Raw genomic sequence first — 12,013 nt, forward strand, 5'->3', positions numbered from 1 at the left:
TATCTGGAGTAGTTTAACATGGTATTAAGACATTTTTATTAAAAATAACATAAGCTTATCCCTATCTTGTTGTCAGTTGTAAACATTTATAATGTATTTCTTTTTTGGCTGTTGCAGACAACTTGCATATGCTTAGAGGATTTTTTTTCTTAAATACCCTGAAAGCTAAACTCTGTCCATCTTTACATGCTAAAGTGTAGCTCTTAAAGAACTCAACATTTCATGATACACGTGGCATCATGTATATCACATGTATGTCCTGCCATTTTGTACAATTCTGAAACAGAAACAGAAGCTTGTGTTTTCCAGGACAGATTATGGTCTAATCAGTTGAGTACTACAATTTAAATAAGGGAAGTTGCGTTTATATTAACATTTTATGGTAGTTTCACAAAAGCAGGCAACAAGATGAATACTTTTTTAAAATTAATTCATATTTTCTGCATCCTATTTAGGGAAAAGCAATTCCTGTGGCATCTGAAGCTTATATTTCCTCAGAGCAGCTCAGAGTTCAGTCAGAGGAGGTAAGTTATACTTTAAAATGACATATTTCTGGTTTATTTCTCAGATATTATAATACAATAATGCTGATAATATGTCTGTGATTTGATTTGGATACTTTTTTGGCTATTTTTTTCTTCTAGGGTGTCTGACAGCCAGACCTTGATCCAGATCTTGACTGCTTATATTCACCCCACAGAGTCTGATCCTGTAACTCGTCAAAAGTGAGATTTCAGCTTTTCTTTCTTAATTCTTTGGGGGGTTTTTTTACACTAATGAATATTAATTACATGGAATTGCCAATGTTATCAATCAACTTTTCCAACAAAATTTCTACACGACTCAACTGAGCTTAGATTTTTACTTCAAGCGATTTTCCCCTTGATATATATTCTAAATGTCATCTTATTGTGTAAAGTGAATTTGCCATGACAGATCCAAAAGCTTAACAGTGAGATTGCAGGTTTTGAAATGTTACTATGGCTTGAACAATCCTCAAGCTTCAGCAGAAAATTTATGGAGAAAATGTAATTTAATCAAGATCTGTTCTAATCCAGGTCTTGATTAGAACAGAAAAAGAAAATATACATAAGGAATACAAAAAAAGCTACCCCAACCAACCCTAGCTCTACCTTGTTAAGTTATGATTCAACTATGACCAATCACATTTTTTTGGAAAGCTTAGTTCAGTTTCACTAGCCGCACCTCAGCATGATTACTAACAGACCCTTAGAGTCAAGAAAACCCTGAAATGGAGCCAGTCTGAAAACATGAAGTAGGCTAAAACATCTCAAGAACAGGGCTACATGGCTGCAAGAATCAGAGTACAGTAGAAAATACTTCATTAATGGAACAAAAGTAACATGTCATGTTACTTTTGTAACATGACATGGACTGGGGCACTGTCATGCCCCAGTCTGAAATTCAAGTAGAAATGACCTGAGTAAAATAATCTCTGTTTTGCTTGCATTGAGGCTCAAAAATTTAGAGCTAGGAAGGTGTTAGATTGGTCAAGGTGTTCGAAGAAGGTAAATCGGGTAGCCGTCTAGTAGTAGCAGTGGAAGGAGATGCAAGAATAGACCCAAAGGAAGCATGTGTAAAGAAAAATGAATTGGACCAATAATTGAGCCTTGAGGAACCCCACAAGAAAGAGAGGCTGAGGTGGACAGACACATTTCTGTATTAGCACTAAATGGTCCATCACTTCAATAATAATGAAGCCAATCCAGTGGTACACCTTAAATCCAACTCATTGTTCCAAACAAGAGGTGAGAGTTATGTGTGAAAGGCTGCTGTAAGATCTAAAAGAACACAATTCACAAAACTTCCAAAGTTTTTTGCTAAAAGATTTCAATAAAAAAGCTTACCAGCGCTCATATTGGGCAAGGTAAATGTTTAAAACCAAACTGTAAAATCTCCATCATCCTGACAGTGCCCAAAAATAGATTCAATTTGGTACATTTTCCAATATCTATAAAAGAAATGGAGGTTTGAAGATCTATCTAAATTTAGAACAAAGTTAGGGATCAGAGCTATTTTTTTATTTTTATTTATTTTTTACCAAAAGATTTACAATTGGAGGTTTGATATATTTGACAGTAATATAATGTCGTGTTCTTTAAACCATTCAGTCAAAGTTTACTCTTGAAGAGTTGAATAAGGCTTGGACTGTGTTGGTTAGCATTCCCTCTGATGCTGTTCAGGAGGGGCAGGGAGTGAAGCAGAGCAGAGCTTGGAGAAAACATTAAGCAGAAAAGCAACAAAAAAGTTGTTTATGGTAAACTGAGCTTATGATATCTAGCTGAGAGCACAAGTAGTACACTCCAGTGTGTGTAAACCGTCTTTAAGAGGGAAATTCCTTCTTTGTTTGGAAACTGAATTCCCAGCCTTAGAAATATCGGTCAGTGTGTTTAGGTTTCTTCTTTGCGTTGCTCGGTCAACACTTTGTGTTTTTCTCCATTTCTGTGACTATATAAAACAGGTCACATCAGTCTAAATCGTATATTTTTGTTGTTTTTTACTTTTTAGAATAAATCCCAAATAGAGATTTTTTTTTTTACAGTTATTTAAGTTTTTGTATGATTGCGAATTTCTGTTTCAGATTGAAGATGTATGTGCATCATCAATTCGAACATGTAAAAGTTTTTATGAAAGCAGAGGGGAGAAAGGCTAACTCTGTGAGGTGAGACTTTTTTTTCACTTTTTCTATCTTTTCCTTTATGGTGTACTTAGATTTTTATTTATTTTTTTTATCTTTTTTATCCTTAAGTAGAGATCCACATTTCTTAATCATAATGCTGCTCGTTTTGTAAGTATTTCATGCAATTTAGAATGCAGCTACACTTATTTCACTTTTCTAAAAAAGCTTTGAAACTGTTTTTAAGTCATTGCATCTTTGTTGTTTTCAAATAATTCCCGGAGCCTTTTAACGACCACAAAAAACATCCTAGAGTCACAACACTCATCCCACGCCCTGTTCGTGTGGCCGCACTGACCGTTTGATCAATCTTACTAATCTTGAGTGATTTACTCAGTATGCTTGAAATCAAACTAGGCAGTTTATGGACATGATATCACTGCCTTGTAAATTCCAGCAAACCTACGCAGAGCTTTGGCAAGAAGGGTTTAACCGCATCAGGTTCTATTTTCTTGCCTTTTTTTTGGTGAGATTCTAGGATGGATGTGCTTTATCTTTATCCGAAATCCACTTCCCTTACATTGTCTCCAAATCTTCCCAGTTTCTGTCTTGCCTCTTCTTTTCACTTTGTAATATTGCGCAGCTTGATTTCTTGCTTTTTTGAGCAGATTAAAAAAAAATGAGAGTGCGTCGATTACGACATCCATTTACCTTACCCAATTTTAGCCTCTTTCTCTGCTTTCCATTTCCGTTTTGTCACAGAGTGACTGATGATCATAAAATGTTCATAACCATTATCCTTGGCCCAAATGAAACGTCAAGCACACTCCCATCCCATTTTTCATCTTTATAATACGCACAGATACTCGCTTCTTTTGTTTGGCCCTGTGGGCTGGGCTGCACTCCTATTTCCAGGCTATAAATTATATTTCCTGACAGCATGGTTAAAAAAAATGATTGAAAGATGAGTGCAGGTATTTGCCAAGATTTAGCACAGGCTGTCAGACTGTCATGTTTTGCTTGCTTGTATTAACACTTCAGAACAAAGTCCTGGTCTTATGCTGCACCTTTACAGTGTTACCGTTATAATAACAGTCATTAAAAGCTCATCTCTACCATGAAAAATTACATGTTGTTTCATTAAATTGCTATGCCAAGCCTGTAATATAAAAGCCATGTTTTTATTTCTCGAGAAAACTGTTCTGCATCCTTTGAAGACGATGCAGTTCAGAGTATTTAAGGGATAAAATCCCACCAGCTGGAGGCATGTCCAGCATGAGTCGATATCCTGGCTAGAGATACACACAGTGACTGAAAACTGCTTTAATTTTCCATCCTGTGGTGTAAAGTAGATATGCTTTAAAATATTACTGCCACATTCCCACATGGCTGGCCCATCACACAAACAGCAGCAAAGTAGAAATAAACGGTGGTTATGAATATCCAGTCGGTTTTTCTTAGATGTATGATGCCCACATGTTAAAAAAGATCAGGCAGTGTTTCTTTTAATAAAGGTTTTTGGGGATCCTTTCACGAGATTATCTCAATAGACTGCTTCAATGTTAGTGTCATCACACCACAGGACATGCCTCGAAAATTAAGGTCTTGGTCTCTGAGTACATTTGCAATCTGTAATCAGTGTTTTTATGTTGCTTTTGGAGTTTTGGCTTCTTTGTCTCTGAGCGGCCTTTTAGCCCGTTCCAGTATGAAACTCATTTCACTATATATAATGACAGCAATTCTTCACAAGATCTTTTGCTTGACAGACTGCAAAACATACTCGTATAGAGAGACACAAGAATGTCACAGTGCAGACAAAGATCGCTATGGATTTCTATAGCTGTTAGCCTTGTTTTTGTCATCAGTGTTGGACAGCAAGTCTGGAAAGAATGCTTAGTGTGTGTCAGGCTAAGTCTACGGTAGAGGGTCATTAAGCGTTATAAATCATTGTTGTCCTTTTTCTTTTTACTTTGGATGACTACAACCCTTTCCTGCCCCACCTTAGTATCTATCAGCAAGCAGTTGAATAACAGCAAATTGAGTTAGTAATGAATATTAATGGGCCACATTACAATGAACATCATGGGAATTACCTTACATTAACTCTGCGTGGTTGCATAAGAAGGCTTGGCCACTGATTAGACCTCTAATTTGAAGTTGGGGCGCTGCAGAGTGACATCTCGTCCAAAACAAGTCTAAAACCTTTTACACCCAAATGGGCTAGTTCTTCTTGAAAACTGCTTTCCATGAAGAAAACCCTTAATTTGGCTTGAGCTGCTGATTTAATGAAGTCATGGATAGTGGTGGTAACGGCTTCTAGGAGGTTATTCACCACAAAGGGCATGACTGCATGTTGTTGTTGAACGACTTCGAGAAATATCCAAGAAAGAAGTTCTTGTGCTTAACTAAACATAGTTGTGTTAGCAGCATCCTCTTACTGGAAAAGAAGGCAAGCACATCAAGAGTACCATTCACACATTCCTGGATATTTGTTTATGTAATTTTTTTCATGTTTGTTTTTTTTATTTTATTTTATTCCACTGCCGTGATCCAGAGGATGCCTTCTCCCTTTTTCCCTGCACTTCTGCTTTTCCTCTCAGCCAGCCAAGCATCCATGCCTCCTGATGTGTCAGATTTACACAAGTTGTTTTTACATTTCTGGCTGAAAAAGGAAACACCTGTCTGTACTTTGTTGTTTTTTTTTGTTTTTTTTGTGTGTTTTTTTTGCTTATGCCAATGCCCTGTGAGACAGGGATGTTTTTGTCCCGTGTAAGCTGAGCCTTCTCTTACATATTTGTGACCAACCTTTTCCGGAGCTCGCTCATCGGCTGTTGCCCATCTTGCCCCAAAGCTCGTATTTATTTCTGCTTAACAGATGCTTCCTATTCTCTCCTGATATGATGGTGTGGTGTTGTTATTGAAATTGTTCTAAATTTACACGAGAGAATATTCCATTAACCCTTGTGTCTAGAAATGGGGTCCAACCGGCCCCACACACGTAAAACTTGTATCATTTGCCACAATCCTCTATGTTTGCCTCAGTCCTCGCACGCACAAGGGTAAAGTTATGTGTTTAGGTCACACATGAAAAGCATGATTCTGCTTGGATTATTTCTGCTTTCTGTCACTTTCTTCCTGGACATCAGAGAACTAAACCTTTTATAGGTTTGCTTAAAGAGCTGCTGCTTGTAATAAGGATAATATAAAGGCATGAGGACAGGTTTATTGTGCATTTTTGAAAAGCCTGGAAAAAAAATGGAATTTTCTCTAGATCATTTTTGGATTTGTAGAGGTATGGAAGGCCCACATGGAGTTTGGAAAAATAAAATCTTGTACAAGACTGTCAGACCTCTTTCAAAATCTGTACAATCTACAAAATAAAAACACGTCCTAAGCTCCCTGTTAATGCTGGAAAGGAGATGTGTAACAACTGAACAGGACCAACCGCTTTGACGTCTTTCAGTCTGGTTTCTGTCCTCACCACACTACTGAGACTGCCCTAGTCTAAGTGTTCAATGATATCCACTTAAAGACAGACTATAGATGAACCACTGCTGAACCTCAGTGCAGCATTGGCACTGTTGGCCATGACATATTATTGAAGCAACTGGAGAGCTGGGTAAGACTCTGGTACAGTAAATACTTGACTGGCTCCAGTCTTACCAAAAGAACAGGGACTTCTTTGTGTTTCTACAGGTAACTTCACATCAGAGGGTACAGAAGTCACTTAAGTGTGGGGTACCCCAAAGTTACCGAGCCAACCACTGGACCAATTCTTAGAACAGATAAATGTGTGGATGTGCCATAACTTTTTTCAACTGAACAGAAACAAAACTGAAATTATTGTTTTTGGACCATAAGAGTGGCAATCAATCAAGAGTTCAGTCATTACATCTAGAAACTACTGAACAGGCTCAAAATCTGGACGCAGTGATGGACTCAGACCCCAGCCTTCATAGACACATAAAGACAATTGCAAAGTCATCCTTCTGTCACCTGAAGATTTCAGGAATTAAGGACTTGTCCCAGCAAGATCTAGAGAAACCCATCCATGTTTCTCTAGAAGTTAGTCGAAGTCATTACTGCAACAGTGTCTTCACAGGCCTCAGAGGCCTGTGAATTGAGAGAAGACACTGTTAATACTGTATTACTCAGTAAATTAGTACACCAAGTTGACCGTGGAAATGGAATTTGTTACAACGATCTCCCCCACTTAACACACTTTCTACTCTGGTTACGTGTATTTACATTTTAAACTGGGACATAAGTAGGTTTTTACATGTGCCCTGTCACATGTGGTACCAGCTTGTGAAAAACTTTTGATTTGTATTTATTCAGTATAGTAAAAATAATAATAAAAGAAGGGTTGATTTGTTTCTTCCTTTTTATACCCTGTAATCTCTGGGGTTTTTTTTTTTACAGGGGTTTGAGCAGAACGGTGGAGAAAACAACAAAACCTCCCCATAAGAGAGCATTAGAGTCTTCTGTTCATCGAGAGAACATTATATAGACACCAGATGTGTGCATGTTCTTGGCTGAACTGCACAGCTTTGTATGTGGAAGTGGACAGAGGTTTAATAATCTCATTGACACCACAGGGAGGAAAAATCTGCTTTCTTTTATAGTTGTTTACAAACAAGGATGCAGAAAAAAAATTTATGACTTTTTTTTGTATTTATTCAATTTTACCCATAAACTTAATGTCATGGACATAATGGGCGCCTTGTAAGCACATTCTAAGTATAAGTTTCTGCTTTTGCTTGCTATTTTTACTTTTTACACACCGTCTTCCTGAATTGACTCCAAGCAGTGATCTTAAAACATTATGGTTTTTAATTTTGTTACATGGAAAACAGTGTTATTATTGAGAGATAAACTTCACATTTTTATGTTGTGTTAGCAATGCCACTTTGGCAATTTGACAATTTCCAGGTGTTTTTAAATCTACATCAGCTGTTTGCAGTAATTTGACATGGCCTGTTCAGGGAAGTTGCTTTCTTTTGGAGGGCAGTTTCTTTAAAGCTCTTCTTCCAGTGAAATTTCATTTATGGGCTTGTTCTAACAAAGCTCTTGGACTGACTTTAGAAGTGGGATGTTCCTTGGGTAATTGTGTCTTTGAGCAAAGCAAGCAGGAAGTCCAAAATCTTTTCTATACTTGTACCTTACCTTCAAAAATGTTTAAGTGATTAAATAGGCAAACATATAGATACATATAGATTTATAGCAGGCATGTAGTCAAGACTGGTTTTTCCTAGACTACTTCCTCCAAGACTAAGACCGAGGCTGAGTCATTCATAGCAACATTTTTTGAACAAAAATATAAAAATTAATGTAAAAACATCTAATTACTCTCCCAAAATACCAAAGTATTAATGTAATGAATGTCAAAATAAGCTAATATTTCAAATGCAGTCACATTTTGATACACAATCTCTAAACTGAATTAATGAACTTACATTGTACAATAGTTTAATTTAGAAAACCAGCAAGAGTAATGAAGATTTGTCAAATCAGACTTGGAGTCAAGGCCAGTTCTTTCAAGACCAAGACCAAGATCGAGACCGCACCCTCCAAGACAAAGACCAGGAAATAACAGCTCGAGAACGATCACTGATGTATATAATACATCCTAAATTAGAGCATGTCTCCTATTTATCCAGTGAACCGTTTCGTCCTGTGATTTGTGAATTTTCTTGACTGAGGCAATCATTGATGTCATCTTCTGCAGATGGTTTCACAAGGGTGGGGAGTGCTGCCCCATGTGCCTTAGTGATGCTGCTAAGTCTTGGCCAAGTACTGCATCTGTCAATATGTGATGCCAGAAAATGATATTCATTTGGCTGTTGAAAATTCAGATCTTAATTATTTATTAATCCTTTGATTATTGTCAGCAATCACTTAAAAAAAGCTGTGCCTTCTGCGTCTTGTGATCATATAATTTACCTAGCATGCTGTAATGACATTGCGTTGTAATCATGTCTTTGCTTTGCTTGATTCTCTCTGTGATCTGACATAGGTACCACGAGTTGGACGTTGAGAAAAGCCTCAGGGATAACCTGAGTTATAAAACAATCATTGAGTATCCTGTACTGCATGTTGTTCTCAGAGATCACTGGAAGGACTACCCACTCAAAGGACCAGGTAACCAAATCCCAAATCATATATTTGATGCAAACTTTGGTTAATGAAAAACAAATTTATCCACAGCTGCATTTGGACTAAGACTCAGTGCCAGTTTTTAATAGGATATAGATTTTGATACAGTTAAGTCTAAGCAAAGGGAATTTGTACAGTCCAACATGAGTCAAGACCCAGAGCAGTCCCAAAACACCAAACTCTCTCGGCTCTGCCGATTCCAACCCCATTGTATCATGTCCCGCTTTCTCCAGCTGAGGCTCTAAAACACTCTGTTCCCTTATTTTTCTCTATGGTAACACGTTAACCCAACGGAAATGAGTGTGCTCTGCTCAGGATCATGCACACCAGCTTAACCTCGACAGAAACAGTAGCCAAAGAGAGGATCAAACACAGCTTGCTTATTCGACTGTGACTTCATGAGCTCTGAGAAGGAGAAAACAGGATATCGGTCTTTGTTTCCCCTCATTTTCTGCTCGGTTTCCTCTGTCCCTGAAGTGTTTTAAAGTCTAGAGGTGTCAGTCGCGTGAAAACACTGCTACATTCCATGAAAATGGACGCTCATTGATGGATTTCTTCTCAGGTCTGCACACAGGAACCAAATTGTGTGTAGAGCAGTTCAATTTTGTGGTTGTAAAGTAGAACACAAGCCTTGTTTCATTACGCTGTCAGAACAAACTGTCCACATGACAAATGAGGTAATTTTAGTCCAAGAGTGTGTTTTCAGTGATAAGCCCCTGGTACCATGTTGTTTCCCTATAAACTTTGCCATAGAAACATCCTGATAATTACCCATGCCAAGCTCAGGGAAGCAGGGCAGGAAGTGATAACACACAGTCAGATACTGTGGCAGACGATATATTCTTGCTGAGAGACTGGCAGTGTGTAAACAGAATTCAACTTGTATCTGTATTCAGCATGTGAAAGCTGGTGTCTGTGAATAAACTGGGTTGAAATGTTGGTATTTTAAGGATCAAAAAGGCAGTAGTGTGCCGATCGATCGGCCACCGATCATAATTGACTGATTTCTGTGAAAAAGTGTGTGATCGGTGATCGTCGATCACTGTCTCTTTTTGCCGATCACCAAAACCGATCACATTTATCTCACTTCGCAGCCTGCATGTGCAGCTCATCTCCTCTTTCCTTCACACTGCGCAAGCGCCCACCAACACATCCTGTCGTGTGAAACTATAACGCTCTGAGAGTGAATGGAGATGTTTGCATGTTGCGGTGGAAAATTACCTCGGGGGTGAAACATGTCAAAATGCATCAACACAACTAATCTAATATGCTATTTAAAAAACAAGCACTTGACGGAGTTTGGCTATATCGAGGTTCAATGCAGGAAAAAAGATCAGTGATCAGCCAGAAAACTGCAGTCAGTATACCTCTGATTGTGTCATTATTTTAAAACTATTCATTCTACTTTTTTTTTTTTTATTATTGATACATTCTGTTAAAGGGGCAGTAGTACATGTTTTACATGGACATAGTATCATTTTACAGCACAGTAAATTAACTGTCACTTTTAATTGTTATGAAAATGCAATATATATCAAATATGACTTAAAAACATTTTACTTTTTGATTCAACACCTTGAAATTGGGCTTATGCTGCTTTAAAAACCCCTGATATTTCTGATACTCCGCCTCCAATAAGTTATTGCAACATGACTTCTCTATTAATCCGTTAACAGCATTGTTACCAGCGTTGCACTGAGAAGTAGCTTGTATAATGAGCTCAGCAGATTATCAGTTCCACAAGGTGTTTTCTAATTACTGCTGGCTAGTCTGAAGGAGTGGAATGGGGTTCTCTCTATGAGGCAGAAGCTCAGTAGCTTGGAAACTGCAGCTCAAGGGAGCAGCTGCACCTTGAAGGTGGTGCTAGGTCCAACCAGGCGTTTTGGACATCTGCACAGTTGCTATGGGAGAGGAAATAATTTCTGAAACATGAATTAAAGAATCAAGGCAACACTCCAGGTATATTTTTGATGAGGGAATAGTATTCCAACATGATGTAAAGCTCAAAAAAGTTGATTTTGCATGACACTGCTCCTTTAATTAAACTCCAGTTGTGCTCCATGTTTATGTTCTTTATGGAGATTATTGATCATCTGCACACATGACCAGGCAAGAATCTGTTCTACTGTCTGCAGTTAACATAAGAAACACTGTTATTGAAAAGTTGGCTCATGTCGTTTCAGCTGAACCTGTATCAGCCCGTACAAGTTCTGCAACAAGGTGTGTTTCAGGGGACCAGACAGAGGAAGAGGAAGAGGGGTCCCAAGATTTACAACCAATACAAGGGTCTTGTGTTTCACAGCAAGCAAACATTCACACAAGAACCCAAGACATAACTCCTGAAACAGAACCACCGCTGCAGAAAAAGGCCAAGAGGGGCACAGGAGAGGAAGAACAAGAGGAAGGAGAGATTGTAGACAGCAGTGATGAAGAGGAGGAAACTGGCAGCAGGGATCAGTGTTTAAGAAACTACCTTCCTGATGATGCCTCGACTTGTAGAGAAAGTGCTGAAGTCACAGTGACCGAGGAGAATCCTGTTAATGAAACAGAATGTGTTCTGACTCATCACATTCAGCTTGGAAATGACTCAGCTGCAGCTTCGGACAGCTGTCAGATGGAGTGATGATAGAGAGGATGCTGTTAAACTTAGTGACGAAGCAGATTTGGCAGGATGTAACCAAAATATGACTATCCGGCTCATTCATACAGACTGTGTTAAGAAGAAAGAATAAATACATTATTAGATCCAGAACCATGTGTTTTAAAATGTTTTCGCAAATAAAATTGTTCTTTGAAGTAATTGTTTTGAAGTCCAAATGTGTTCATGTTCAACTAATAAGCAAGGAAATATACACAGCCATCAAATTTTCTTAGAAATGTTATGTTGTGTCATGAAAGAAGGGGCTAATAAACCTCAAAGAAAGAAAAATGCCTATTTATAAAGATTAAAGAGATTCCATTCCGCTTAGCATCCATTAGGTAACATGTCCCTCCTGTTTCTTTTTAAATGAAAACTAAGACAAAATGCCAAAAATAACTCTGTGCTCTTTGAAGTTCCCAGCATCCCTCTGTGTCCGCTTCGCTAACATAATTAGGCTCCCTTTTCCATTTACTAATAAAAGTTAATGTTGACATGTTCACTTTTCTGACACCTCTGGGTGTCTCCCAGTGTGAATGTGCTTGCCCATGTGGAGCCTGAGCATGTAACCTTTTCTTAGC

The 12,013-nt window shown here is 38.1% G+C and overlaps 1 protein-coding gene across 1 annotated transcript in view; it reads left to right on the top strand.

Annotated features, from left to right (window-relative positions):
* The window catches only part of znhit6 (zinc finger HIT-type containing 6), a 29,315-nt gene extending 17,724 nt beyond the window's left edge, over positions 1–11,591 (top strand). The window contains exons 6-10 of the mRNA XM_007550825.2: positions 456–524; positions 645–725; positions 2,603–2,683; positions 8,655–8,779; positions 10,978–11,591. Coding sequence (XP_007550887.1) covers positions 456–524; positions 645–725; positions 2,603–2,683; positions 8,655–8,779; positions 10,978–11,417 — 796 coding nt within the window. The 3' untranslated portion in view covers positions 11,418–11,591. The remainder of the gene's footprint in view (positions 1–455; positions 525–644; positions 726–2,602; positions 2,684–8,654; positions 8,780–10,977) is intronic.
* Positions 11,592–12,013: the final 422 nt, after the last annotated feature.

The sequence above is a fragment of the Poecilia formosa genome, unplaced genomic scaffold (genome assembly GCF_000485575.1).
Source record: "Poecilia formosa unplaced genomic scaffold, Poecilia_formosa-5.1.2 Scaffold38, whole genome shotgun sequence".
NCBI classification, from domain to species: domain Eukaryota; kingdom Metazoa; phylum Chordata; class Actinopteri; order Cyprinodontiformes; family Poeciliidae; genus Poecilia; species Poecilia formosa.